Source organism: Drosophila virilis, chromosome 3 (assembly GCF_030788295.1).
Source record: "Drosophila virilis strain 15010-1051.87 chromosome 3, Dvir_AGI_RSII-ME, whole genome shotgun sequence".
Classification (NCBI taxonomy): domain Eukaryota; kingdom Metazoa; phylum Arthropoda; class Insecta; order Diptera; family Drosophilidae; genus Drosophila; species Drosophila virilis.
This window is the reverse complement of record NC_091545.1, coordinates 21,480,258-21,507,699: the sequence shown is the minus strand read 5'-3', so window position 1 is coordinate 21,507,699 and position 27,442 is coordinate 21,480,258. Positions and strand designations below refer to the sequence as shown.

At 41.6% G+C, this 27,442-nt stretch overlaps 9 protein-coding genes across 15 annotated transcripts; 3 read left to right on the top strand and 6 right to left on the bottom strand.

The window, feature by feature from the left end:
- Nucleotides 1-13: 13 nt before the first annotated feature.
- On the top strand, nucleotides 14-1,418 carry vih (ubiquitin conjugating enzyme vih). Its single transcript, XM_002048137.4, has 2 exons — nucleotides 14-254; nucleotides 346-1,418. The coding sequence occupies exons 1-2, from the start codon at nucleotides 154-156 to the stop codon at nucleotides 773-775; spliced, it is 531 nt and encodes a 176-aa protein (XP_002048173.1). The 5' UTR covers nucleotides 14-153; the 3' UTR covers nucleotides 776-1,418.
- On the bottom strand, nucleotides 1,416-3,625 carry LOC6622558 (uncharacterized). The gene is made up of 2 exons (XM_002048136.4): nucleotides 2,945-3,625; nucleotides 1,416-2,161 (listed from the first exon to the last, which is right to left on the bottom strand). The coding sequence occupies exons 1-2, from the start codon at nucleotides 3,452-3,454 to the stop codon at nucleotides 1,472-1,474; spliced, it is 1,200 nt and encodes a 399-aa protein (XP_002048172.2). The 5' UTR covers nucleotides 3,455-3,625; the 3' UTR covers nucleotides 1,416-1,471.
- A 136-nt stretch (nucleotides 3,626-3,761) lies between these two features.
- Nucleotides 3,762-10,330, bottom strand: sti (sticky). The gene is made up of 7 exons (XM_002048135.4): nucleotides 9,949-10,330; nucleotides 9,653-9,891; nucleotides 9,228-9,578; nucleotides 7,678-9,057; nucleotides 5,825-7,321; nucleotides 5,572-5,767; nucleotides 3,762-5,505 (listed from the first exon to the last, which is right to left on the bottom strand). Exons 1-7 carry the CDS (start codon nucleotides 10,208-10,210, stop codon nucleotides 3,911-3,913), a joined length of 5,520 nt encoding a protein of 1,839 aa, XP_002048171.1. The 5' UTR covers nucleotides 10,211-10,330; the 3' UTR covers nucleotides 3,762-3,910.
- A 272-nt stretch (nucleotides 10,331-10,602) lies between these two features.
- Nucleotides 10,603-15,258, top strand: tral (trailer hitch). 7 transcript variants are annotated; one of them, XM_015175021.3, is made up of 7 exons: nucleotides 10,603-11,128; nucleotides 12,149-12,622; nucleotides 12,831-13,363; nucleotides 13,762-13,965; nucleotides 14,137-14,366; nucleotides 14,420-14,781; nucleotides 14,846-15,258. In XM_015175021.3, the coding sequence occupies exons 1-7, from the start codon at nucleotides 11,008-11,010 to the stop codon at nucleotides 14,851-14,853; spliced, it is 1,932 nt and encodes a 643-aa protein (XP_015030507.1). In that variant the 5' UTR covers nucleotides 10,603-11,007; the 3' UTR covers nucleotides 14,854-15,258. The 7 variants fall into 7 exon arrangements, with proteins under 7 accessions (XP_015030507.1, XP_015030503.1, XP_002048170.1 ...); XM_015175017.3 differs by having other exon boundaries at nucleotides 12,819-13,363; XM_002048134.4 differs by having other exon boundaries at nucleotides 10,604-11,128; nucleotides 14,429-14,781.
- A 1,389-nt stretch (nucleotides 15,259-16,647) lies between these two features.
- Nucleotides 16,648-19,979, bottom strand: Gcn5 (Gcn5 acetyltransferase). The gene is made up of 3 exons (XM_002048133.4): nucleotides 18,506-19,979; nucleotides 17,749-18,401; nucleotides 16,648-17,681 (listed from the first exon to the last, which is right to left on the bottom strand). Exons 1-3 carry the CDS (start codon nucleotides 19,750-19,752, stop codon nucleotides 17,152-17,154), a joined length of 2,430 nt encoding a protein of 809 aa, XP_002048169.1. The 5' UTR covers nucleotides 19,753-19,979; the 3' UTR covers nucleotides 16,648-17,151.
- Nucleotides 19,980-20,077: 98 nt separating this feature from the next.
- On the top strand, nucleotides 20,078-21,178 carry ver (verrocchio). Its single transcript, XM_002048132.4, has one exon. It carries the CDS (start codon nucleotides 20,179-20,181, stop codon nucleotides 20,824-20,826), a length of 648 nt encoding a protein of 215 aa, XP_002048168.1. The 5' UTR covers nucleotides 20,078-20,178; the 3' UTR covers nucleotides 20,827-21,178.
- Nucleotides 20,842-22,252, bottom strand: eIF2beta (eukaryotic translation initiation factor 2 subunit beta). The gene is made up of 3 exons (XM_002048131.4): nucleotides 22,107-22,252; nucleotides 21,495-21,897; nucleotides 20,842-21,429 (listed from the first exon to the last, which is right to left on the bottom strand). The coding sequence occupies exons 1-3, from the start codon at nucleotides 22,119-22,121 to the stop codon at nucleotides 20,906-20,908; spliced, it is 942 nt and encodes a 313-aa protein (XP_002048167.1). The 5' UTR covers nucleotides 22,122-22,252; the 3' UTR covers nucleotides 20,842-20,905.
- Nucleotides 22,253-23,393: 1,141 nt separating this feature from the next.
- LOC6622565 (PI-stichotoxin-She2a) lies at nucleotides 23,394-23,874 on the bottom strand. The gene is made up of 2 exons (XM_002048130.4): nucleotides 23,714-23,874; nucleotides 23,394-23,653 (listed from the first exon to the last, which is right to left on the bottom strand). The coding sequence occupies exons 1-2, from the start codon at nucleotides 23,793-23,795 to the stop codon at nucleotides 23,460-23,462; spliced, it is 276 nt and encodes a 91-aa protein (XP_002048166.1). The 5' UTR covers nucleotides 23,796-23,874; the 3' UTR covers nucleotides 23,394-23,459.
- Nucleotides 23,875-24,188: 314 nt separating this feature from the next.
- nst (phosphoglucomutase 3-like protein nst) lies at nucleotides 24,189-27,311 on the bottom strand. The gene is made up of 3 exons (XM_002048129.4): nucleotides 27,058-27,311; nucleotides 24,913-26,356; nucleotides 24,189-24,850 (listed from the first exon to the last, which is right to left on the bottom strand). The coding sequence occupies exons 1-3, from the start codon at nucleotides 27,156-27,158 to the stop codon at nucleotides 24,752-24,754; spliced, it is 1,644 nt and encodes a 547-aa protein (XP_002048165.1). The 5' UTR covers nucleotides 27,159-27,311; the 3' UTR covers nucleotides 24,189-24,751.
- Between the last annotated feature and the right edge of the window lie 131 nt (nucleotides 27,312-27,442).

Sequence of the window (27,442 nt, the reverse complement as noted above, 5' to 3'; positions counted from 1 at the left end):
AAATCAACACTGTGTTGCCTCCATCCATTTTGTTTTAGTGAAAAAAGATTCTCAAAAGTAACAGACGCGCATTAACAAAATTGACATTGCAGTATAAATAGTGACACTTTTAGCATATTCTACAACTTAACTAAATTCCCAGAGTGCAACGCAATGGCACAAAACATCAGCCCTGAACAGAGTGGTGCTGGTGGCAGTAGCAAACACAACGATGACTCGCTGCCTATCAAAGACAATCACGCTGTGAGCAAAAGGTAAGGCGCCAAATTTTGATACATACATATGTCTATATGTATGCTTGTTCGGCTGCTAAATGATTTGCAATAATTTCTTTATTGAACACAGACTGCACAAAGAACTCATGAATCTAATGATGGCCAACGAGAAGGGAATTTCGGCATTTCCAGACGGCGAAAACATCTTTAAATGGGTCGGCACCATTGCTGGACCAATAAACACTGTGTACTCGAGCCAGACATATCGGTTGTCGCTCGACTTTCCAAATTCCTATCCGTATGCCGCGCCTGTGGTTAAATTCTTGACACCATGCTTTCATCCCAACGTCGATCTGCAGGGTGCCATCTGTCTAGATATACTCAAAGACAAGTGGTCAGCGCTGTACGATGTGCGCACCATATTGTTGTCCATACAATCGCTCCTCGGCGAACCAAACAATGAAAGTCCACTAAATGCGCAGGCCGCGATGATGTGGAATGATCAAAATGAGTACAAAAAATACCTAGATGCCTTCTATGAGAAGCACAAGGATACCTAAACACCAAAAAAAAAAAAAAACTGGCGGCGGCTCCAAAACTCATTCTATGCTCATATTGCGGCGTATTTATTATCATTTGTATGCGTGGTGCAAGCAACACCTACACCCCGCCCCACATCTCACCCTTTATATTAGTTCATGCTGTTTTGGTACATTTGCATTTCTACTGAATTTCATTGATAGGTACTATTGGATTTTTTAATTTTTGCAGCAAATTAATTATATGTAATGTAATGGTATATGTATGTAATTTTCAGACCGTCTGTTTCTTTAAGCTTAAGCATCAAATTTAGTTAATTGTTTTTTTATAAATGATTTTTGAAGTATGTAAGCGGGCTACTGCCATCAATTTGTGTACTGATTTCAAGCAATTTGTGCAGGCCCGGCCATCATGTGAATGTTAGCTAATTTTATAGTAACCTCCCAGATACCCACTCACTACATATATGTATTTACTTTTAATGCAGCAGTTTTTTCGACTCGATAAATATATATATATATACAAATTTTAGTATTTCAAAAGATTTAACTTTTTAAATTGTCATAAGTTGAGTTAGCTTCAAGAGTTACTGAAATCATATATATATTTAACATATATATATATATGTATATGTATATGAAAATAAAAGTGGATAACTGATTATATGTTTCAATGGATCCGAATTGAGGTATCTGCCAATTGAGAACTGTTCATTGTTAATTGTTTATATTACTACCTAAGGATCGACTCGATTTTGTATGACTTTTTGTGTGAGCGGCTAAGGCAACTCGGGATCCAAAAATACGTCCACATCGCTTGCAGCGCCACAGTGGTTTCTGGCTATGACGTCTTAGGAAGTGATCCTTTAGATTTTGGTCTGTGTAGAAGCGCTGTTCGCAGCACTTGCAGGCAAAAGTGTACTCGCCCTTGCTCTTGTGCACCCATTGATGGCGCGTGAGCAAAGCCTTTCGACTGTAGGACTTGCCGCACTTTTCGCACATGTACTTCGAGCTGTCGGATTCAACATCTTTAAAGTGTTGACGCCGTACATGATAGTTGAGACTGCGAAGCGCGCTGTAGACTTTATTGCAGTTCGGTTGCGTGCAGGCATATGTGGTCCTTTGGTCCTGGTGAACCTCCTGTAAGTGCGTGGTCAGCAAATTTTCTCGCGAATACGCTTTGCCACATTCAGCGACTGGACATTTGTAGGGCTGCTTCCCCTGATGCTTTTGCATGTGGGCCTCATAAAGAGACATTTTGTAAAAACCGCGGCCACAAATATTGCAGTCTATTTTTTGCCTGAGACCCAAAGGACGCTTCGAAACGCCTGGCCGTAAAGATATAGCAATTTTTTCCTTCCCAAGGGATTGTTTGACAGCATTATCCTCGATTATGTATACTTCTTCCTGTAGTTAAAACAGAGAATGAAATTTCAATTCCACAAACTTTTCCCAATTTAGATCATTAAATCAATTTATATGCATACTTAAATTTGTATGCATATTAGCATACAAATATGTATACATACATATGTACGTATGTATGTGTTGGTTCCAAACAAGTTTTTTAAATTTCTTATACATATATTCAGCTAATAAACAAAAGTGTTCTTGCTAAGCGTGATCGACTAAATAATACCTAGTAAACAGTTTCCAAGCTCATCCCCTTGTCCAGATAAGAATAGAAACAATAAAAAACTCATTAATGGAATTCCTTTCACAATGAGTATTTGACAACACTGGTCGTACAGGGAATCCTTTAATAAGCGCTCTCGCAAAGCTAATTCTCTTCAATATGCAAATATACGCTTCTATATGTTTCCATATACATTAACACATACAAACACATATCTAGATAAATTTTTTAATTTGTGTGTAAGCGTATATGTATGTATGCATACTCTTATTATGTTGCCACGTTCTCACGCTAATAAAATAAGCGTGCCATAAACACAAGTGTGTACATCAATACACATGCACATGTGTATATGTGTGCTGCCTTCCGTATCCAATAGACAGTTGTACATACATACGCTCATATTAACAGTTATACATTCAAACGCGCCCGATGCACAATCAACCACATGTGATTAGATTATTACGAACTTGAGGACATACATACATGCATAAACACAAAACAAAAATTTTGTACATGTGTATTAATATGTGTTCTCTTGAATAAACACTCACAATGTCTTCAATTGACTCCGGCATGACGACGGAAACCTCAGTCGATTGAACTTGAACAATTAATTTTTCGGACTGTGCATGCAAATCTTCTTCCAGTGGAGGAGCTTTAATCGTCTCCTCCTGATTGCACTTGTTTCCGTTAACTTTAACGTTGACTTCCGACAGGAGTTTTTCGAAATTACTGAAGGACTCCTCGCACATACGTTGAAAATCATAGAATTTCTGCACCAGTTGGTAGCAGCTATCGCAGATGCATCTAAGCACAATCTGAGGACTCATGCCATCTTCGAGTGGCGCTCCCAAAAATCGCAGTCCGTCTCCAGCTCGCATGCAACCAATGAACTTGGCCGCCAAATCCTTTTCTTGGTACAAATCGTATGTTGAATCCTCGGCACTGAGCAGGACCAAGCATGCCCGACACAGCGACATTCTGGTCGGCGTAGCCCTCGTCGCGTTGGTGGTGCTAGCAAGTGCGCGGCGCGCGCTTTGTTTTCGTTCTGATTTAAACATCGCGTTGGGTTACATACGCTCAACAACCGGCTTGCCATAAATTGACATCAATTGTCACAATAACAATACATCTGTATGTTTGTGTGTATGTGTGGTCTGGAGCTCCCAAAATGTGGCACCCGTGCCCTGCGCCTCGCGGCCTGTTACTGTGCTGGATAATAAAAGCTTCGCTGTCGTATATTAGATGCTGCCTTCTTTCTACCGGCCTACGAAAACAAAAAAACTGTTATGCTTCACAGGGTGGCTCAGTAGTAAAGCTTCGGCTTGCACAGGGTGCTCCAACAGCAGGCATTCAAACTTGGCGCCATATGTATTAAAATGTATTTAGTCATGCAAACACAAAATAAAAATATTAAAATATAATGATTTGGGCTTAGAGGTTTAGGTAAATCTGTGCTAAATTCTACATACAAACACATGTATTTATTTAGAGACAGACTTATAAATATGTAAACCTTATACACTATCCGTTGTCATTGTCGAACCGATCGTTACGGACGTTGCCACCGATGATATTGTCTCCATGGATACGTTTAACTTACGCTTGAATGCTCGCAATGCATCCAGGTGATATATCTGCTGAAAGCCCGCTTGCTTCTCTATAGACAACGTATAAATGTTTCGTTCGCCGCTGGAACTCAGCAGCGTGGGCATATAATGGGGCAAATAAAGGCGCTGCATTTCTGAGCCATCGTTGCTTTCCGAGTTAGTGCCGCTGGTTATCTCTTTACTGTAGGAGCGATGCAATCGCATTATCTGCACGTACTGGTAGTGCGATACGTAAAGGAATGGTTCACGGTATATAAAGCCCGTTGGCGCGTAGACCCAATTTAAATCGTAGGGACGCGAACGACAGCCAAACTCATCGACAAACACTCCGCACTCGGCAAAGCAAAGCAGAAACTCCTGACGCGAGATGCGCACGGCTACAAAGGGCTGACAGTTGGCCGTATGCTGCAGCGTCTTATCCGCTAGATCGACAAACTCCTCGGCCGCATAGTTATCCAGATCGATTTCGTAGAACTTGTCCGAGCTGACGATTGCCGAGTGGCGTGTGTAGAATATCGATGTTACGGCCGTGGCTGTGTCCAATGCGCGCACTGGCTTAAATTTATGCAGTTTTAGATCGTACTTGAGAATGACAATGCGCGTCGAGGTGGCTGCAATAGCTACCGAGTCGAGGGCATTTTCAGATTCGTTTGATATCTGCACAAGTTTCCACTTTTCGCTATTCGATCGATTGGCTAACGGCAGCTCAATTACCGACGTTTCTAGTACAGGCTTTTGACAGGGAATTGCGCTTTGGCACCGCGACTCCAGCTGCCGATAGTCGCATTGGTACAGCTTCTCACCATTAGCGCCCACCATCATGGCCTTGGCTAATCGCGTCGATATGGACACAGAGCTAACCGACTCGATGCCAGCAATATGCAACAGGCGTTGTGTGTCCACATTGTAGGCAAACAGACCGCTGTTGCAGCCAAACAGCAATATTTTCTGCTCGACCACCTCAAATGCACAATTGATTTCAATGAGCTCTCCATCAGCAGAGTCCTGTACGCCCTTGTAGGTCAGTGTGCCTATATACTCTCCCGTGTGGTCATGCTCGCTGTCTACTGTTTCCAGGCTGCTGCGACTTGACTCTGGCCGCCCCTCGCTAACCTCATCACAGGTCGATTCAGCTTTGCTACCACAGCTGCCTGTTACATTGGCTCGGCATTTGCGATGCACCACATTTTTGCATTCCTTGCAGCGCCAGTAGGGTGATCCGGCTACAATTGGCTGCTCACAACTGACGCACGTGGCTGCGTCCGCTTTTGATTCTTGCAAGGCCAATTCAAATCGATGATGTGCTACATCGTCTGCGGTCTGCTTTTGCGGCGATTTCAATTGGTTTTTAGCATCCGCTTGGCTAGCTGAGCGCTTCACTGTGGTCGGCGGCTTACGTGGAGATCGGGGTACTGCGGCGATGCTAGCGGGTCGCAGCTTGGGCTCGCCTGTGTCGCCATTAACAGCGCAGGACTTACGTGGCGAACGCAGAGTTGCAGTTCCTGCGAGATAAATGTGTACAATTAATAGAGTACGTTATTATAAATACTTGTTCTTGTATTACTTACCATTTAACTGATCCAATTGTTCCTGCAGCATCTTGGATAGCTTTTGTTCTCGGCGCAGTTCTTCTTTTAGAGCACGATATAGTATAGATGATTCTACATCGTTGGGCGATATGTTCTCCTTAGTATTGCTGTTGGATCCAAAGATTTTGTCGGCCAAAGTTTTCTTCTTCTTGGCTGACAAATCCTCGACTTTAAGCTGAAAAAAATATGCATTGGAGAACAAGCACAATAAAATGTTACAAAAATATATTACCTGTAAATAGTCGATAAGTTTCTTGTGCTGAGCCAGCGTTGCCATAGCCTTGATATCCCGCTGCACGTAGAACTGTTCTTTTTCCGTGAGTGCATTCTGCAGCTCATCGATCTCTGTGTGGAGTCCCGACTGAACGGTTTGCAGATTCTTCACCTCGGCATGTAAATGTAGCACCTCCTCCTTACTGTGGAACAACTCACTCAGTATGCGAGCATTTTCCTCCTTCAGACTGAGCAGCTCACGCTCGTAGTCTGCGTTCTGCGCTTGGCAACTGGCGCTTTGCACATCCAACTGATCTGCGCGCTCTTGGGCGCCAAACAGCGCGTTCGTCTGCTCGACCAGCTGACTCTGCTGTGTGATTAGTTTCATCTGCAACTGCTTAAGATTCTCCTTTAGCTCCTCCAATTCGACCGTAAGAATTTTGGCATGTTGCTCGGCTTGACGCTTGCCGGACTCCTGCACATTCAATTCTTTGCGCAGCTCGGTCACCTGATCATTACGCTCGCGAAGTTTGACATGGCATGCATCCAGCTGAGATTGCTGTGTTTTGTTTCGCTGCTGCTCTGCCTCTAGCATGGACTCCACCTCTGTTAGCTGGTTATCGGTTATGCTGCACGCGTATTTTAGGCGCTGAAAATTGTCACTTAGCTGCTTTAGTTCTGCCTGTAATGCCTGAGTGCCTTCTCCAACTGCAGCATTGCGATCTCGCTCCTCTTGCAGCTCCCGCTGCAGTCTCTTCTGTTCTAGTCCTAGGCCGTCGCAACGTAGCTGAGATTGATGAAGCTTCTGGCGCACCTCTCTGACCTGCTGCTCCAGCCTATGAACGTTTGCCAGGTGCTCGATAACTTCAGACTTGCACTTCATGCGCTCCTCCTCGGCTTTCTCCCACATGCGGTGTTCCTTTAACACATCGCGTTTGCTGGCTGCTAATTCGGCCTTCAGTTCATCAATTCGTGCATCACGCTGACGATACTCATCCTGCGCAGATTTCAGCGCACGTTGGGCCTCTTCGCGTTCATTCTGCGCTTTCTTGACACGCTCTTCTGTCAATTCCATGCGCCGCGCCAGCATCTTCTTTTCCGAGAGCGCCTCCTCCAATTGCTTTTCCACCTTCCAGAGCGATAAGTTGGCCGTACGTGCTGCCTGCCGCTCCACAATCATCTGTTCTCGCACCGCTGCTAATTTATCCTCCAGTTTTTCATTTTGACGCTCCAGCATATCGCCAACGGCGCTGTTCGCTGCGCCCGGATGACCTTTAATAGGCGACAGGCTTTGCTCGTTGAAACGTTCGAGCATCCTCTCTAGCTTTGTGACCAGTTCCTGCAGTTGATCAGCACGACTCTTTTGCACAGATTCGGCATCCTTGGCGGCCACTAGGTCAGCACGCAATTGATCCTCAATAGCATGCAGCTCTGTTAGTGAACCGGGTGCCGTTTCATACGGTGAGGCATGAGACGCGAGAGATGATTCGGCTATGTTGCAACGGCACTCAGCGAGCTGTGTTTAATATCAAACAATATTAAGTAAATAATATATATAAATTTATTGCCTTATTTAGAAACCGCCCTAATCACGTATACTAATTCGTTGTAGCTTGGAAAAGCATTTAAGACTTCTTCTTATCTTCTGAATTTTTTTCTAATGACATGTCAATAATTTTGACATCATAATTTTAAAGAAGACAGAATACAGGGCAGAATTGATGTTTCATAAATCAATTTTAGAAATGGATGTGTTAATTATGACAATTCCCACAGCTCAAATGCCTAAGCTCTAAGTTTAAATATAAAATTTCCAGTTTTATTTAAAGCATATTGATAGTTGGAAAACAAAATAAATGAAATGTTCCATACCTGAAGCTCGCGGTCCAAGCGCTGGCACTCTGCTTGTGCTTCCAGGCTCTCCTTTTTCGCAAGATTCAGCTGAGTCTCTAGGGAAGCTTTAGCCGCACGTAGCTCGTTGTTTGCGCTTATCTCACAGTTGAGACGCTGTAGTATGTCTTCGATGCTGCGCTCAGTGGCATGTTTAGCCTCTTGGCTTGATTTCCCAGAGCTTATTGACTCGTCCAGTTCGCTGCGTATGCTCTGCAGTTCGAAAGTCATGCGGCGGTGAGTATCCTGTGACTCGCGTAGCTTTTGGCGCAGCTCCGACAGCTTTTGCTCGTAGTTTTCTGTTAGCTGAGTCCTTTGATTCTCATGGTTGGACTCAGCCTTGACACTTTGTTCCTTTAATTGCTTCAGCATTTCCTTGTAGTTCTCCAGCTTGTCGCCCAGATGCTTACATTCATCAACTTTTGCATTAAACTCCAGCTCACGCGCATCCAACTTTTGCACTGTGCAGGCCAGTTCTTGCTTTTTCTCCGCCAGTTGTTTCTCGTATCTCTGCTCGGATGCGATTTTTGCCTCTTCGTACTTTTGCCGATTCAGGCGCAGCAAGTCTGTGATTGTGGCTTCTTTTTTTGACCACATTTCTTCATCAATTTTTGCTGAACTCTGCAAAGTTTTGATTTGGGTCTTGCAGCTGGCAAGCTCCATTGTCTTCTCCTTAATAATGTCCTGTAGCTTCTTAATTTCCACTTTGGCCTCAAGGACCACTTGCGATTTACCATCGGTCTGCTTAAGAGTTTGCTGGGCCCTTATCAGATCCTGCTTCAGCATTACAATTTCAGTTTCACGCGACTTCAGCTTTTGTTGCAGATTCCGCAGCTTTTCCTGCAGCTTAGCCGTGCGTGCTGTCTCCGACACATCGACTGTACTGTAATCATCTTCCATGTGAACGAAACTGTATCCAATAAAGGGCAAGTCCTTGCCACTAAAATCGTTCGACTTCATGTTCGAGGTCAATGACTTTTTGGCTTGCTGTTCTCGGCGGGCTTTGTGCCTTATGCCGTCTTCAAAGTTTGAGATATCATCATCCGACTTGATAGTGGGTATAATGGGAGGCATCTGGGAACGAACTGTGCTCCACTGGATGCTTTCGAAAAACGGATGTTTGATAATTTGATCGTAGGAAAGCCGATTCGTTGGGTTCGTTACCAACGATCCGATGAGATGTTTCATATTGCTAGATATTTTCAGATCACTCGGGAAGCTAATTAACTTTTTCAAAAGGCTATCATCGCAGTGGGAAAGTATTTTTGAGTACGTCTCATGCACGTTGTCCTCATGGAACGGCGTAATCTCACATATAAGCTCATAGCCAATAATTCCCATGGACCAGTAATCGCAGCTAACCTGTTGGGGAAAATTAATAAGTTATTACCACGCTTTAAACTAATTATATTAATCCAAACTGGATGAGCTGGATATTCATAGTTATTTTCATATAAACGGACATGTTATTTCTGCGTAATATTTCATGTTCGAGTTGCATATTGAATGGAAAATCGTACAATAACACTCACGTCATGCATCGACTTTGACAGCTTATAGGTTGATATGGTTTGCAACAGCTCCGGCGCAATATAGTCCGGTGTACCAACTGGCGAGAGACTCAAGACATGACCATCACGATCCAAGGCAGCAGCATTTCCAAAGTCTGCCAATTTAATATGACCGAAGCGATCGATCAGAATGTTTTCCGGCTTAATGTCGCGATGAACGTAGCCCATCAGGTGCAGCGTGTGCAAAGCCAACGTTAGTTCGGCTAAATAGAAACGCGCTAGATCTTCATCAAAAGGTCCGTGACGCGACATTAAGCTCAGAAGATCGCCTCCAGGTAGATATTCCATGATCAAGTACAAGTGATCATTGTCCTTTGGAAGAATCATTGAAAATACATTATGTATATCAAACAAAAACAATTTGGGCCTGTTTGGTTTAAACGTACCTGAAAGGCGTACTGTAAATTGGTTATCCACTCAGAGTTCCTTTGGGACATTATATCGCGCTCCACCTGCGATGTGGTCACCATTGACTTCTTAATCTTTTTCATGGCATAGACATCGGACGTTTGACGTTCGAGCACCAAGTGGACATTGCCAAAAAAGCCCTTTCCAATGAGGGCCTTGATGACAAAATCATCGGCATTTACCCGCAGCTGGCGGGTTTCCTCAATAATAGGACGAACTAAAGAGGCGAAGTCATATAAATGACATACCACATTTCATAAATGGGAACACTTACATTTATTTACAAATTCCGCTATATTACGGTCGCGCTTCTTCAGCGTCTCCTTGTCGCACTCATTGTACAACAGACAGAATGCGTCCAGCAATCCCTCCCGACAGATGGCTTCTGCGACAGCTGCACTTACGGTGGTTACAGGCACAATGCTGCGCCTTGAAGCGCTTGAAGAGGGTTTCTGTACGGCGCCAACTCCTTTACCTAGTATAAGATTATTGAGTCGCGTTGTACGCACACTTATTGGCTCGCGTTGTGGAGGCATATTGATTCTGTGTAATTAAAAAGTATTTGAGCCGCCAAATACAAAGTATTTATTTGGCTGATGCCATCGACAAAATAAAAGCGACGCTTTGTTAGGAATCGAACGTTTTGAATGTTAAACGCGGTGACAAACGCAGGGCTGCAAGGAATACGCCAGTGTTGTCACCTCTAAAATATTTAGCCAATTTTTCAATTTAAATTGCTTGGTTCATGATGATAATAGTGAATAAATTAACAATTCGGTGTTCATATAGATATTACTTAATTATTTTATTTTATAATCATGTGTTTTAAGAATGAAAAATAATTTAAAATGATGCAGCCCCATCTCTGAATATTTTACAACACTATATTGGGTAGCGAGTGTTCTTGCTCGTTCGATCATCTTCCACTTTCGACGGGTAGGTTTTTGCAGACGGAAGGTGAAAAAATTTTCCACATTACGAATTGCAAAAAAATCAACATTTTTACTAATTTATCCATTTGATTTGATATAATTTTCAAATTGTGTTCTATTTATATTGTATTAAAAATCTGCCTATAGAAAGTTGAAAATTTACTCTGGAAATAGAAAGTTATTGCGTGCTTGTCAACGTCGAAAGGTTGAAACTGCAGCGCAGCAGGCAACACTCGCTCGGAAACGGGGCAACGTCGCGCTCGCTATAATTGTTTGCTTTACTTGATTATTCTATTCGTCGACAATTGTCGGCCATAAGCAGAAACAATTTTTCGTAAAATTGGTGAAAAAAATATTTGATTTGACACGCGCGTCATACAGTGATACAGTTAGAATCCAACATGAGTGGCGGATTACCGGAGTTGGGCTCGAAGATCAGCCTAATTTCGAAAGCTGACATTAGATATGAAGGCCGCTTGTATACGGTGGATCCACAGGAGTGTACAATTGCTCTGTCGAGTGGTAAGTAATATCCCAAATATATATATATATATATGTCTATATAAATATGTATATATGCCTACACATTCGTGTTTCCTTTATCCATGTGGAAATACTCGCATACATTCGTATATACATATATGCATGCATGTATATCTATGCTGTAAAACTAAAACGGTAAAATGCAAAGGCGAGTACTAAAAAGAAAATGGTTTCTTTAAAATTTTTTGTTCACGTTTTTGGTTGCTTCAGTTAGTTTTTACAGTAATATGCTGCTCATCGCGCAAAGAGCGGGCGGCCACACGGCAATAGCCAACTCGCTCTCCCACTCTCTCGCTTTAGCTCTTTCTCTCTCTCGCACTCTCTCTTGTGCTTTTTGTTTGTCATGTTGTCGAAGCTCAGATGCTGTCGGCACAGATAGAGCTTCGGGTTGTACAGTGTTGCTTTTGCATCCCCATGCACGCGCAAAATTTCATACATATGTACGCCTGTGTATATGTACATATATACATATGCATATAGTGCATGTACATATATGCACAAATGTATACATTTACATCAAAATAAATGTGTAGACAGATTGCAATTTGTACGTGTGTGTTCGTTTACAATTTGCTGGCAAACCCCATTTTTGGCGCCAGCGCCAATTAACGGATTATGTGGCAATGCTTCCTACAGCAACTACCGTTAGTAAAGGCAGTAATAAAAATGGACTAAGGGAAACATGCGGCCAAATAACTTAATTACATACATCTTAGAATCAAAGTTATTACTATGTTAATTTAATAGTAACACATAAATCATATTTTTGTAAAGATATATAGCAAAAAGCAAGCACTGTACACTGTACTTTCAACAATCAATTGTATATCCATGTCTTGCCGCATTTTTGCACACTACACATCATGTATATCTGTACTTATGTACAGTACGAAAAATACATGTATACAAAAGTTCACTTACATATGTATATGCTTCAAACATATTGAGGTTAGACGAGAAATTGCGCCCAAACTAAGCTTGTGTTTTTTTTGTAAACAGTGCGCTCCTTTGGAACGGAGGACCGTGACACCCAGTTTCAAATAGCACCGCAGTCGCAGATCTACGATTATATCCTATTTCGCGGCTCTGACATCAAAGACATTCGCGTTGTGAACAACCATACGCTGCCGCACCACAATGATCCGGCCATAATGCAGGCACAATTGCAGAACGGCCCACAGGTAATGCCACAACATTTCCCAATGAATGCGCCACAACAACAACAACAGCAGCAGCAACCGCAGCACAGTGGTCCATCGATGGCTGGAGGCAGTGGAGGTGCACCCGGAGCACCAGGCGGCGGTGGTTTTGGAAATGGTAATCCATTTGGCGCCTTAGGAGCTCCCAGTCTTGGTCCGGGCTCTTTGGCTCCTGGTGCCGGAGCACCTGGCAGCGGAGGGCCGTTTATGAACATAGGTGGCAATCAGCAACAGCAGCAGCAGCAACAAAAGCCCCAGCAGCAGCCAAAACAAAGTAAGGTTCAGCAATCATTTAATGCAAGCAACACACGAAAAGCCATTAAATAATTTCAAACAGAAATATTTGCCACTTGGGCTTACATGTTATTTGAAGTTATTTCTTGCGCCACACTTACATCTACACACACACACACATACATACACACAGCTAATATATGAACATATATGCACGTTCCCGTCTATATGTAAAGTTTCCGTTTTAGATATGCTAGCGAGCGCTTCGCGTTCGACAACGCCTATTAGCCTCATTATCAGTCCAACGGCCGACCTGACCCAGCAGCACTCCCAGCAACAGCAGCAGCAGTTACATCAGCAGCAGAATTCTGTGCAAGCTCTCGGCGGTGGTAATGCGCGCGATGCCGGTCATAAGCGCCAAAACCATCAGCAGCAGCAGCAACAGCAACAACAGCAGCAGCAGCAGAGAGGGGGACCCAATATGCAGCAACAGCAGAGGAATAACCACAACCACAATAACGACTATTACAATCATCCCCACCCCCAGCAGCAGCAGCAGCAGCAGCGCGATCGCCGTGATTCTGGCCGTCAAATGGATAACAATTACAACAATTATAATAATCAACGTAATCGTGGGGGAGTTGGCGGTGCCATCCAACAGCGTGGCAATGGAGGAAATGGCGCATGGAACATGCACCGTGGTGGTCCACAGAATTCGAACAATATGATGATGCGCGGCAATCGCGGCATGGGTGCTCGTGGCCCAATGCGACCCAATCAGGTAAATACATATTTCAACCGTCCAAAGTTCCGTTCAGCACATGCAAAGAGAATGATATATTATAAAGCAATTTGTATAGTTGACTACCATCTGGTTGTCATTGGGCAGCTGCAGCGTATTCATTTTTTGAGAGTATCAAAATCTTATCAGCTGAATCAGTTAATAAACTACATTTTCTAAAGATAATAACAATTAGCTAAATAGATGTACACAAATCTGTACTTTCTTAGAGCTGAAAACAGAAAATATTTGTATAATCCAAATTAAATGATCTAATTCTTTGCACATTCATGCGACCGATTCGATCTGACAGCTTTCCTCAGCTGTTGCTTTTGCAGTCGGCATAAATATTAATGTTTAATTCTGTTTTTCTTTTTTTTTTTTTTAACTTTTAGCAGGGTTATCGTCCACAATCGGCTAATCAGAATAAACCTCGCAACAAGATCAAATTTGAGGGCGACTTTGATTTCGAGCAGGCAAACAATAAGTTTGAAGAGCTGCGTTCACAACTGGCGAAACTCAAGGTGGGCGACGAACCCAACAAAACCACAGCTACAACAACAGCCACAACCACAACAACAACTTCTACCACTACTGATCAGGTATAAGTTTGTTTTATTTTGTTTATTATTTTAAGTTAATTTAAGTTTTAGTTTAATAATTCAACCGCTAAAAAAAAAAAACATGTTAAACATTTAAAACAATGCACTCAACACACAAAATCTATTTGTTTGACACGGACATAATTGTGCCCAATCTTTAATTTTGCACAGTTGAATGGGGAGACCGACAAGAAGGATGACTCTGGCAATGAGACCGGCGCTGGCGAGCATGAGCCCGAGGATGAGGATGTTCATGTGGGCTACGATAAGACCAAATCATTCTTTGACAATATTTCGTGCGAGGCGGCTCAGGATCGCAGCAAGAACAAGAAGAACGACTGGCGTCAGGAGCGCAAATTGAATACCGAGACATTCGGAGTCTCGTCCACCCGACGTGGCAGGTAAGTTGCAGGATTGCCCTTCGTCTGTCTCCTAAAAAGGTTTAATGTGTCAGTTTTAATAGCTACCGAGGGCGCAACCATTACTACAACAATGGCAACACGATGGGCGGAGGAGCCGGCAATGGTGGCATGAATTCTGGCTACGGCGGTGCACCTGGCTATAATCGCAACAATTATCGCATGGGCGGCGGCGGCAACTTTCGTAACCGCAGCAACAATCGTAACAATAATGGCGGAAACCGCCAGAACAATATAACAAATGGAAATGGCAGCGCAGCCGCAGCTCTGAAAGCTGCCAACAATGCAGGAGGTGCCGGTACGGGCAACAATACAGAGACCACGGCACCCAATGCCGCAACAACGAAGACGGCCACGTCTACAATTACAGAGCAGACGCAACAGGTGGCGGCAGTTTGTAAGTACCCAATCACATATAGGTTCCATCAACAACGTGACCTTAATTCTTATTAATATTGCAGCTCAATAATGTCGCATGCGTGGAGTTTCCTTGCCTAACTTTACAAAATCTAAAAACAGTCCTACTCATTGCAAAGCTAGTTTACCCGAATGCAACCTAATCAAGCGACCGACCGATCGACGACAAAAAGGCTCTTATCATCATGAAGAATCGATTATGGAACTAATAATGGCATAAACAGAATAATTGTAAAATTTTACTTAGTGTTGTAACGCTCATGACGTCCTGCGCGCACTTTGCCCGCCCACCGTGTTGCTTTGCTATTCATAAGATCAATCAAAAGCGTTCAGCAGCCATAAAAATAGGTTTTTGTGTAAATGGTATGCTGAACGGCAATAGTGATGCAGCACATGATTATAGTGAGAACATACACACCTCTACATATATTTAGTAATAAATGTGAAGAAACATTAAGCATAAGTCTATGAAAAGTTAAAGAAAAACTCTAGGAGTCGCAAATTATGAAATTAAAGAAAGAAACAATTAAATCCATGGAATTCCCAACATTAATAAAAGCAAACGCAACTCGCATGTTTATATTTTAAAACAAGAAAAAAAAGGGCCTACAACTATAATTAATGTGGGCATACAACATAACATAAATTAATTAATTCAAAGCGTTACTAGCATTTAAACTTTTTTAAGAACAAATTTTAATGATGGAGAAAATGGAAATACATGCATATATATTAAAATTAGCAGCAACACGTACATATATTGAACACAAAAAAAGAAAAAACAAAAATTGTAAAAAATAAAACACCTATCAGTAGTAGTGTGGGCAACAAATAAATTTACTTAAAACTGATTGTTTACATAAAAAGCGAAAACCCAGAACAATTAAAGCGTGTCTTTCAGAAATTAGTTAAATTTTCGATCATTTTCAGTGTCTATAGCCAAAAACTGTCAAATAGTGTGTAGTATGCGTTTCCTGTGGGGAGCTTAAATATATATTATTAATTATGTTACTTAAACATGTGAACACCAATTATGTATTTAGCCAACAGCCTTCAATGATCGCAGCAAGAGAAAATATTCTGTTATCCAGGAATGCACAATATCTCAATTTACCACAATTAATAGTTGTTAGCCACGCATTGTGGATATTCGCGTAAGATTCCGATTTATATGATCTTATTTTAAAATGATTTATTTAAAAGTTAACATTATACTTTAAATTTGTGTCGAGTAGCTGGAATTGAATGGAGATGTTACGAGAATACTCCACGGATTGTACATCAAAAATGTTTTTGTAAATGTTTCATATAAATAAGCCATATAATTCATATTAAATTCAGAGCAAAATAATATACCCATGTTAAACTTTCCCTTAAAGATCAATATGGCGGGTTCTTTTTTTATATATATTGATCAATGCTAAGACGTACACGTTAATTCTATGTTGAGCACAAATCATGTATGAAACTAGGTATATGTTTATATATGTATATGTCGCTTATAAGTAAAGAAAGAGTAATATTTTTCAATAGATAAACTGTTTGCAAGGATTCGGCAGGGTTTGTTCAATTGCGTAAATAGAAATAATACTCGCATGCTTGTTGGTGCTTTTGATAACATATAGGCGTGTACTTGTAATTGGATAGAGAATAATTTTCTATGACAACTAGCATAGGATTAATCATAAAGCAAACGAACTTGAACTGATTGGATATCATATCACCTAAGCCTTAAGCACAATAATCAAGATAGTGGTATGCGACTGACTTATAGTTTGCCGTTTAATTTTTAGAAAAATATTTCCCTTTGCTTGTGCTTGCAAACAATTTTTAAGGTTACTTGTAATAGTTTTCCAATATTTATTTTATTAAATCCATTGAGCTTTCCGTTTTACAGTTTTATGTGAATTTAGGCCAACATAATGGAAACATATTCCCAAAAGTCTATATTACAGTTTATAGTTTGTCGCAATCGTTTTGATTGAGTGCATCATCATTTGTGGGAACAAACTTGCGATTGCTTGCGATACAAAAACCGTTTCGGTCTAAAAACATAATTTTCGAAATTATACATATGAACATAAACATAAAAGATCTATAATTTATATGTTGACAGCAGTAAATAATTCAGATTAACTATTCTAAGAATAAATAATTATTAAGAGTTTCACATTAGGTACTTCTGTCGGAAGATGTTTTACAACTTGAATGTAAGCACTTGTATAAAATGAATACAACACTGCACATCGTTCAGTTTCCCGGAGACAGAAATACCTAGATGGTTATATTCATGTATATATAATATGTAACTAATTTACTCAGTTCAAGCAATATAAATAGGGTCGTCGCATCATTTGTCCCATAAGCCCAGTTCTCGCATTTTGGTTTGGAAATAACGTTCGAGCGAATTGGCGCAGCGATAATACTCAGTGTCGGGAGAATTGTAGAAGCGACAATTTGAGAAAATACGTGCCATATCTGCCATAAACAAGCGACGTGTTTGATAATAACCTTTTTTCAGACGTTCGCCCATTGTCTTCAAGTCCATGGGGTATTTGATGTGATCGTAGTAGTCGGGAACTTCGGCTGCAGTGACAGGTCGTAGGAATGGCCATGCTGTGGCGTGTTGGCGCACAGATTGTAATACGGATTGAAAAGAATTGGCCAGTTTTTCCGGATCAGTAGATTCTTCCAAGGGACGGGAGGCACGCACTGGACGCATTTGCGGTTTCCAGCCGATTTCTCTTAGACCCGGTATAGATTCAACTGGTATAGATGGCAATCCCTCTTTGAAGCATGTTAAGCCAGGCCTAACTTTTTGGACCTCATTGTGTCGCTGAGCAATGAGCTCCTTCAGGATCTCACTTTGATTCCGAATAACTACAAACCAGAACAAAATTAATCTGTTAATTGGCAATCCCATAAAAATGCTGTCAAGCCAACTGACCAGCAATAAATTGAGTATTCACAATACTTGGATGCAGCTCACAGTGCATAAGCGTGGCGCTGTCATATTCCTTGATATATCCCGCATAGACGGGACGTGCCAGTTTGATGTCCTTGGAAAACCCTTGTTTCTTAAAATACCCTATGGCATCACAATCGGCAAACGTAAGTAGATGCTTAATGCCACGCTGTATGCTGTAATCCTTTAAGTGATTCATCAGATGTGTGCCGTATCCCTTCACTTGTTCCGCCATTGTGACCGCGCAGAATACAATCTCTGTGAAGCCCTGGGTGGGAAATGGGCGGAAGCATATTCCTCCAATTGGTTGGTTCTCCTTGATTAGCGCCAAGGTCTTGTGCTTGGTGTCAAAAACCAGCTGGCTTATGTATTCACGTGGCATTTCGGGCAACTGATGCGCAAACACAAGCTGCAGTCCCAGAAGCCAAAGGATTGTCTGCTTATCCACGGGCTTTGTTAGCGAATTGCCCACAACATGGAACTCTATGGCGCGCTTCTGCTCTTCGGCCTTCACATTTTCATCGCGCGACACATTGACGGGAAACAAAATTTCAGCTTTATTTGTGGTTTTCGACTCCGAAACGGATTTCATGGCTCGCAAAACTACATCGGTTGGAAGGTCATCTAAATTCTCGCTGCACAAAATTAGAAATAGAATATAAATAATATAGAGATACGATCAAAACGAAAATAAAGGTTTTCATAAGAAATGTTTTTCCTATTTTATTTGGAGCCTTACCTGGGAACCCGTTCGACAGGCTCTTTTTTGGCCCTCTTATGGGCTGGTTCTCCAACGCTTGAGCGTTTACTACTGCTCGGAGCAGATGCGGCACCAGCACTTGAAATGGTCGCTGGGGGTGCCACTTCCTGATGACGCTTTCTTTGTTGCATGACAAATGAATTTGGTGGCCTATAACTGGAATCCCATATGGGCGAATCATCTTTCAGCAATTCGGCTCTCAATGCTTCCAAGAACTTTGGCATTTGCGTGATGATCGACCTCTTGTCTTCGGGAAAGCGATCACGCTCAGAAATACACTTCTTTTTCAGCTGCTGCGACATATATTGAAACACAGTTCGCAGAAGAGTTCGTCCAAATACCAAAGATGTTTCGAACTGCCGCAAGGAGTTACAAAAGGCGGGCACATGGCAAAACACAAGCCAGCGCGTATAATTGATCTTATAGGTTGAGGCGTCCTCGTGAGTCAAAGTGGCATCGCTACGGCGTACCGAAGGCGACTCAAAGTTGTAATGGTTGAGGAAGTTTAGGAATGTCTTGGCCACCTCCGTCATGGTCTGCAGCTCAGTCGGGTTCAAGTGGTTGTACTTATAGAAAACCAAGGACAATACGGCCTTCGAAATGCACGGCGACTCGAATGGAGGATCTCCCAAGGGACCTCGAATAACAGCCTGCTGGCGTGTTAGGACGCATTGACGGAGCAGCCTAAACAAATACAAATACACTTTTTTAGTGTCCTCGTCCTCTACGCGCTGCATGGACATAAATAGGTTTTCCATATCGATGATTGCGCCCAAGAGGTCGTCCATGCTTGTCCTTGAGATCTCAGTTAGATGAGAGATGTGAGACCGCAGCGGATGACGGCAACTAGCGTTGCGACACTCTTCACTCAGCTCCGGACAGTAGGACGACTCGACATCTCGATGCCTGTTCTCCTGTGGCGTCTTCCATCCAGTGCAACGGCAGCCCTCGGCTTGGCACGCAGAATACATTGATAATTTAGCCAGTTTTTGTGCCTCTGGCAGATTGAATACCTTCTGCTTTCGCTGCTGTATACGCTGCAAGCTGTTTTGGCGTGTGCCCTCCTGGGCTGGTGGCACAGTTCCACCCGAGCCCTGTGACGAGGAGGAAGACGCTGCCGCGGCGTTATTCCCCGATTGCTGTTGTTGGCCAGCGGCATTTCCACTATTGCTATTGCTTCCATCTATTGGTTGGCTTTTCAGCGTTATTGCCGGACCACCAGACATGGCTTTTAGTTTTCTGGGTTTCCAAAAAATTAATATTTACTACAATTTCACAATATGCGAAAATGCTGACGAGGGATGGTGAAATAATACTGCGTTTCAAGGGATGGCGCATATCACTGAATCAAGGCTAATATGTATATACATCTATTGAAGTGGGTTTCGAATTGGTTAAATATAATAAAAATAATCAAATTAAATAGAATCCCGTGTTTCATTTAATTACACACACACACACTTGCTAGCATATATAACAGTTTGGCATCAATCTAGGTATTAGAGATGAACCGGAACTAGTGTGAATGGCATATGCAATATATCGATTATCTAGGGAACATAAAGTCGATAGCTGGGCATTTCTGAAGCATAAATTTAAAAATATATATATGTAATAATAGACTATTTAAAAAAAATGTTCTTGTTTTCGATATGACAAGCCCAACATCCGAAGATATTGAGGATCAGCTTGATAATTTTATCATACGAAAACCAAGAGAGCAAGTAAACACTTATGCGGCTGCACGAAAGGAAACAAAGGATGGCCAGCAGATTCATGAGCATATACCATTACTTGTAAATGATATATTAGGCTCGTCCCCAGATCCAGACGATAAGGGAGTGTTCACGGTTTTCAATCCGACCACACTGAAGTATCGTACCTGCCTGGTGTACGGGTTTGTCGCAGGTCGGGGTGTCCATAACAAATCGTTTTACAAGTACATAATCGACGATGGAACTGGGACAATGGAGTTTAGTATTTATGTTAAGCCAAAGGAGTCCGAACTTATTAAACGTCTTTACAACGAAGCTAATTCCCTGGTAGGAACCGCGGGACTTCAATACGAAAGGGTATCGGCAAGCATGGTGCGACTTTTGGGCAAAGCGTTGGAATACATTGATGGATCTGTAATATTACCCGGAAATAATGTATTGCTATATGGACGCCCAAACAGGTTCAGGGACAAAAATGTCTTCGATGTTATCTCATTTACTGTGGACAACGAGAAGTCCCGGAAGCTGGAGATCGCATTCAATGACAATTTGATAGATTACTACCAGTCCCATGGGGCTACTTAATATTCATAATTGCAATTTTGTATATTTATATGTTGAAATTTTACTCAATAAAAAATCAAATTGAAAATATACACATAATTTATGTGGTTTTTGCTCGAATGGCGGCACGCTTGCCTGTGACAGCTTGGAAACCAGACTTAATGCTAGCAACTGAGCAACGAGAACCGCAGGATTCGCACTGAAGAAAGAATAAACGCGTGTCCTTTTGCAATATTGTCTCCGGCGAGCGGCACGTGTGGCAGGTGACATACTCCTTAATATAGCGACGCAGCACGTTTTCAATCTGTTTTGGCTGGAAGCGACCCTTGATAATTAATTGCTGATTGCCGTCCATAGATCCGCTTGTGCCCAACTCGGCCAGCAAAAAGTCTAGCAGATGTTTTGGTAAGCGATGCAGAGTTTTCGCAATGTCCATGAAATTGGCAAACGACGTTTTCTTCGTGCCCACACGCAGAACCTGAGGTGGTCTCATAACGAACTTCGGTTTACGGCCTGCAGCCATGTCCGGGTTCTTGTCCAGAATAATTTCGAAGACGCGTTTCAGTAACTCGTCGTAGGTATAATCGCGATCAGAACCAGCCCAGGTGCTGCTGTTATCCTCAACTGCAAAGTAAGCAAAGCAAATTTTTAGAAATGCACACTTTTCATTTAGGATATGACAAACTTACAGTTCTCTTTGTCTTCGCTTTTATCATCATCCACTTTGTCGGCGAACAACTCATCCAAGTCTTTCTTTTTGCTTTTCTTCTTCTTTTTGGCCATTGTAAAGTCCATGTCCAAATTGATCTCTTCCTCCTCAGGGTCTTCTGTTGCAGCGGCCGTGACGTCGTCAGCTCCATCAGGCAACGCCCCCTCCAGTTCATCTAAATTAAAAGGCTTCTTCTTTTTCTTCTTCTTTTTACCGAAGCTTTCTAAGTCAAGATTATCGTCCAGTTCAGCTGCTGTTGCATCAACGGTTGCTTCATCTTTAGGATCTTCTTTTTTTGCTGCATCGTCCAGTCCCAATGCGGCATCCAGGTCAAAAGTGGTCTTCTTCTTCTTCTTCTTTTTTAACAAAGTGGGGTCGAAACCCTAAAATACATTTCCCAAGTGTTCAAATGGACGAGTTAGACAATTTATACACAGGAAATGTTTGGGAGAGTTGGTGAAATGTATGCAAATGTAAATTGAGCTCCATATGCGCCACATAACCTCACACACACGAAACACAATGTACGATCTCCTCATATACATATCATTATGACCAACACTCGCAATTCACTATTTTTTGAGAAACTTACGTCTTCGCCTTCCATATTGAATTATTTTCGCCCAAAGAATGAGAGAACAATTTAAAATTTACGCTATTTTATGGAGCAAATTGCATCAGAAAATTTATACTTTAGTGACAGCAGGGCAGTATGACGGCTTTGCTGAGGGGATGTTGCTTTATTATCGATAAATAATCTTTAGTAATCGATAGGAGCACACATTGCAACTCTCAAATAATTCTTTGCTAGTATATTTTATATTGGTAGGTCACACTCATTTCTGAATTAGCTTTTTTCAAAAAGTTAAAAGTTAAAAATAATACAAAGATCGAGCATAGACCAATTTGAACTACCGCTGCGCTCCTATATAAGCACACATATAACAACCTACATAAGTATGTATGCTTACATCCAAACGAAATAGCATTTTAAATAAATTTGAGCGAAACTTAGTGAGAAAACTCACATACAAATATATGCGTATATACACACTTACATACATATGTGCGTATATACATACACACATTTACATACATACAACCATACAACATCTACATATATGCATACATCACCTACATGCACTTACATACATACATACATATATACATCTGCATACATACATACATCTACATACATACATACATCTACATACATACATACATCTACATACATCTACATACATACATACATCTACATACATACATACATCTACATACATCTACATACATACATACATCTACATACATACATACATCTACATACACATACCTACTTACCAGCTCCACCTCCTCCAGCTGCTCCTCCACCGGCCGTTGGAGCCAAAGTCCCTGTCTTGTTGAATTTCAGCAAGGCCTACTTAAATTTTTGAGAATCGAGGAGGAGAGCACCTAAAAATTCGTTAAATTTAAAGGCGTAGCGCAGTAGTAGTTTAGACTAAGACTGTTAAGTTAAAGAAAACATTCATGGATACGTAAGCACACACACTTGCATACGTAAATACATACTTACAGACATGCATACATACATACATTCACATATTTGTACAAGCATACATATCAAAAATATTCTTGGTCAAAATTGATGTAAAAGTGATAAAATCAAATTACTTATTTTGACATAGCTCAAAGTTTGCCACGCCCAAAACTCGGTGAAATCTCTGGCCTCTACATACGAACACACGTATGCGCATACATATATACATACAAATAGTTGCCATCAATAGCCAAACTACAGTAAGAAATTTCTAGCTTAATGCCTTTGGCGGCGCACTGATCTGTTATCAGTCAATCATTAAGTACAAACATTTTTATATATATGTATATGTATATGTAGATGTAGGCAAGCATTTTATTGAGGTATTCGTGTAGTTTTCAACTGTTTATTTTAACGCCTGCACTTGGCTCTGCAATCGGCATTTGAACAGTAGCGATTCCCGTTGCCACCGCAGCCAAGATAGTTCTGCTTGAAACAGGCACGCCTACGCCCATCGTAGTACCACATTTCTCTCATGGCGAAATTGCGACAGGCGCTATTACGATTGTGGCCAATATCTCTGGGGCCAGTGCAGACCTGGGTTACTGTAAGAACGAAAGTCAGAGGTTATATTGAGGATATATCAACTTACGACAAGTGCTTACCTGGACGGCCAACGCAGAAGCGCTGGGCCTGGATGTGGACCACATAAAGTGCCAGACACGCCAATAACAAGAAGAACTTCATTTCAGTGGGATTCGCAAACTCCTGTTGAACTAATTTGAGCACTCGTTAAGTTCGCTTTTATATGGCCTAGGCACAAAGCAATTTGTTTTAAATGCCGCAGCTGTTTAAAAAAAAACTGCGTAATAATAAAGAAATGCTACGAGCTATTCTAGTAACAGGTATTCAAAAATATTACATTTTTGTTACCATTCATTGTTAATCGACCCTATTTATAAATATACACAAAGGGCATTTAAACATGTCATGCAGTTCGCAACAAAACAGTTCTTAAGTAAATAAATATGTTGAGTGCATCCTTTTGTATATGTCTATTTGTGTATATTTGTATATTTTCCTAATTTCCATTTTGGTTAAAAAGTTTATAAGCTCATTAATTAATTGGTAATACGCATATTTTCAACATTTTGTTATACATGTGTGTATGTATATTTCACACAAAAAATAATACAAAAAACATTTACGATTAAGACATAAACAAATTTAATTTAGACAGAATACACAAGCCGCGGTCTTATAAAGATGAGTTAACCACGGTTCAATATTGATAACAGTCTGCGGTTACGTTGAATCTGGCAAGAATTGAAAATCTCTCGAATTGTCTATAAAAAACGGAATCTAATAGTTTAGTAAGCCCGACAGCTTTTAACAATTACATAGATTAAGTCTCGCACAATAAGGCTGACAATTTGAACAGTTTTTAAAAGTGTAATCATTGTAAATTATATTAAAAAACAATCTAATAAAAAACTATAACACAACAAATGAATCACTTATGCGTATATTACTATATTATAAATGCATTTGTAAGTGATTGATAGTGTATATATTAAGGCTGTGTTTAAGTTTATTGCTTGAGTAAAGTCTATCAATTAAGCACGCTGGTTAAATGCGAGTCTGTGCGAGATTATGCGCAAGCACATATGTCTAGCTTCACGAGCCTTTCCTATTGACACTGACTACAAGTGAGCATTGCTTGGGTTAACCAATTCCGGTCCGATTCCGCCGGCAAGCTTTTGAACTAATCGTCCCACCTCGTACGCCAACTGCTGAGTATTCTATAATCGAGAGATAATCAAATCAATATGATTCCATTGGTTTGAGTGGAAAATACACTCACCTCTTTCGTTGAAGCCTCGGCGTACACACGTACTACATCCTCTGTGCCGGAAGGACGCACAAATGCACGTCCACGCTTATAATTTGAGACGACTTTGTTTATTTCCTCCTGTAGACCCTCCGGCTTGACACACACACGTTCCGCATCCGCGGTTTCGATGACGTTTCTATCCTGAACCTGTATCTTGAGCTGTTGATTTGGCAGGTCGGTGTAGCTAGAGATCCAGTCCTTAACGTCCCAGCCTTTGTGGTTTAGGATCGTCTCCACCAAAAGCATATCGGAGATTGCGTCACCGACAGTTTCATTTATGAGATCTATTACGAGCAGTAAAGTCTCTGCACTGGGCTTGGTCTTGGCTGCTTCGCCGATCGTTTGTTTAGCATTATCACTGAACACAATGGTGCCGTGGCCATTGGCCTCGAAATAGATGCCAATATCATACTCCAAGGCTTTGTGGTGCAAATGCTTTACGCCCGTTGGCACACAAGACACGGGCACCTTCAATTCGTTGACAATGTAATCTGTGGACGCCCCATTGGCATAGGCAGTCTGTACCAGGCCCAATCGCAGATCCAGCTCGCAGCTTTTAATCAAGTCCATTAAGTAGCCAGCCACAAGAGTGGCGATCCGGTCCCCGTCCAGGAGCTTGAACGTTCCCGTTTCATCGCTGAAAAAGTAGACCACTCGATCGGCATCGCCATCGACACTCACACAGCGTGTATAGGGTTCCACTATGGGCATGGATACGGGGGGTCGTTGTTGCACCTTGACGTGATCAGCACCACACTGCTCGTTAATTTTGCCGTTTCCTATGCCCTGGTTTATGACTGTCACATCCAGCGAGCTATTCATGCGTTTGATGAACTGCAGCATTTTTCTGGCACCGACACCGTTTGCGCCATCGAAGATCAGACGGTTTCGATAGTTGCCGTTTTCCAGCTGACCATTGCGAAGTTTCTCAAAGGCGGTAATGAGTTTCTCGTAATAGCTCTCCTCTGTGGGCTTGCCATAGGCCTCCTTTGTGTTGGCTGCCACCACGAAGAAGTGCATCATGGGCGTTGTGACTATTCCAAATTCTCGTACATTTCCTTTCAGCGCAATAACACCATCCGCAACAGCTTTCAGCAGGCGGGGGCTATGATAGCGATTGTCCATGCCAACGTAGACATAGGAGCTTGAGGTTACATCGATTTCATTGTCCTTAATTATCTTTGCGACATGCTGCTCCAGATCCTGATCGCTTACGTTCACCAAATCTGTGGCTATTTTCTCCCAGCTGGCCTCCAACATTTCACCCTTTGGATCGATTAGTTTAACGCCATTGTCGGGCTCCGGATTATGCGAGGCTGTGATCATGACACCGATGACAGCGCCCTCCCGATAGCGGGAACGCAGCGTTGCGAGTACGCCCATACGGAACATTACGCTGTCCAAGAACTCGGCTCTGTTCAAGAAAAACAACAGTTCTTAAATTGCTTACATTCAAATTGATCTTAAGAAGATCCGATTATTATAGTAATATAACGCAAGAGAAAGTGGACCATATGAGTAAATAAAGATAAATGCAGACATTGTTTTATTTGCATTATGAATGGACACGCGATTCTCTGAATTCCGATTTCATCGCCAACGATCGGATGTCTTGATTATCATTTCAAATTCGTGCATTCGACAAAGACTCTAGCATGCACGTATGCCTAGATGTATGTACATTAATGCATATGTATGTATGTATGTACGTATGTATGTATGTTTAAAAAAGCCGCCACCAGGGACGATCTTTTGTGATTGCAGGTTAAATTCATGGGCTGACTAATATAAAATTCATTTTGCTATTCTACTTTCGAGTTTAATTATACAAAAATCAATTTCTCATGTATATGTAGTGATTGGGTACCTTTAAAGGTGCATGTCCATTGATAAAGAAAGAAATTCTATAAATAAATTGGAATGCCAGAATAGTGCACTCGCCTTACTCATCTTCACCACTCCCTAAAACATACACATACATATGTACATACGCATGTGTGTGTGTCTCTGTTGATTTAGATGGGTGTGGGTGGGCATACATACATAAATACTTGTATATATGAAGTAATTTATGTATGTAGCTAAGCTTATGTATGTTACCACTTGTAAACTCACTTGCCGCGAAACCCAGCTGTTCCGTACTGTATGGGTTCCTTTGAAATTTTTGGGTACATTTCTCTCGCAAATGCGTAAACGGTGCGCAAATTAATAGACATGTTGTATTTGAATTGCTGACTCGATTAATGTGTCACTCAAGATCCTTGTTGAAAGTCTAACCAGTCGCAAAACTACTTTCCGTTTTCGGGTTGTTGTTGTACTAAATGTAGCCCAAATAAAACCAACGCGTGTCAGTGCCAGCTGAATGAAAGCGAAGAAGAAGAAAATGCCAATACCAACGAGTCGATGGCACACGCTATTTCACCACATTAGAGACGTTTAAATTGACCAATTGGTGAATTTCATTTTAAAAATGACCCGCAATATTTCTACTGATCATCCA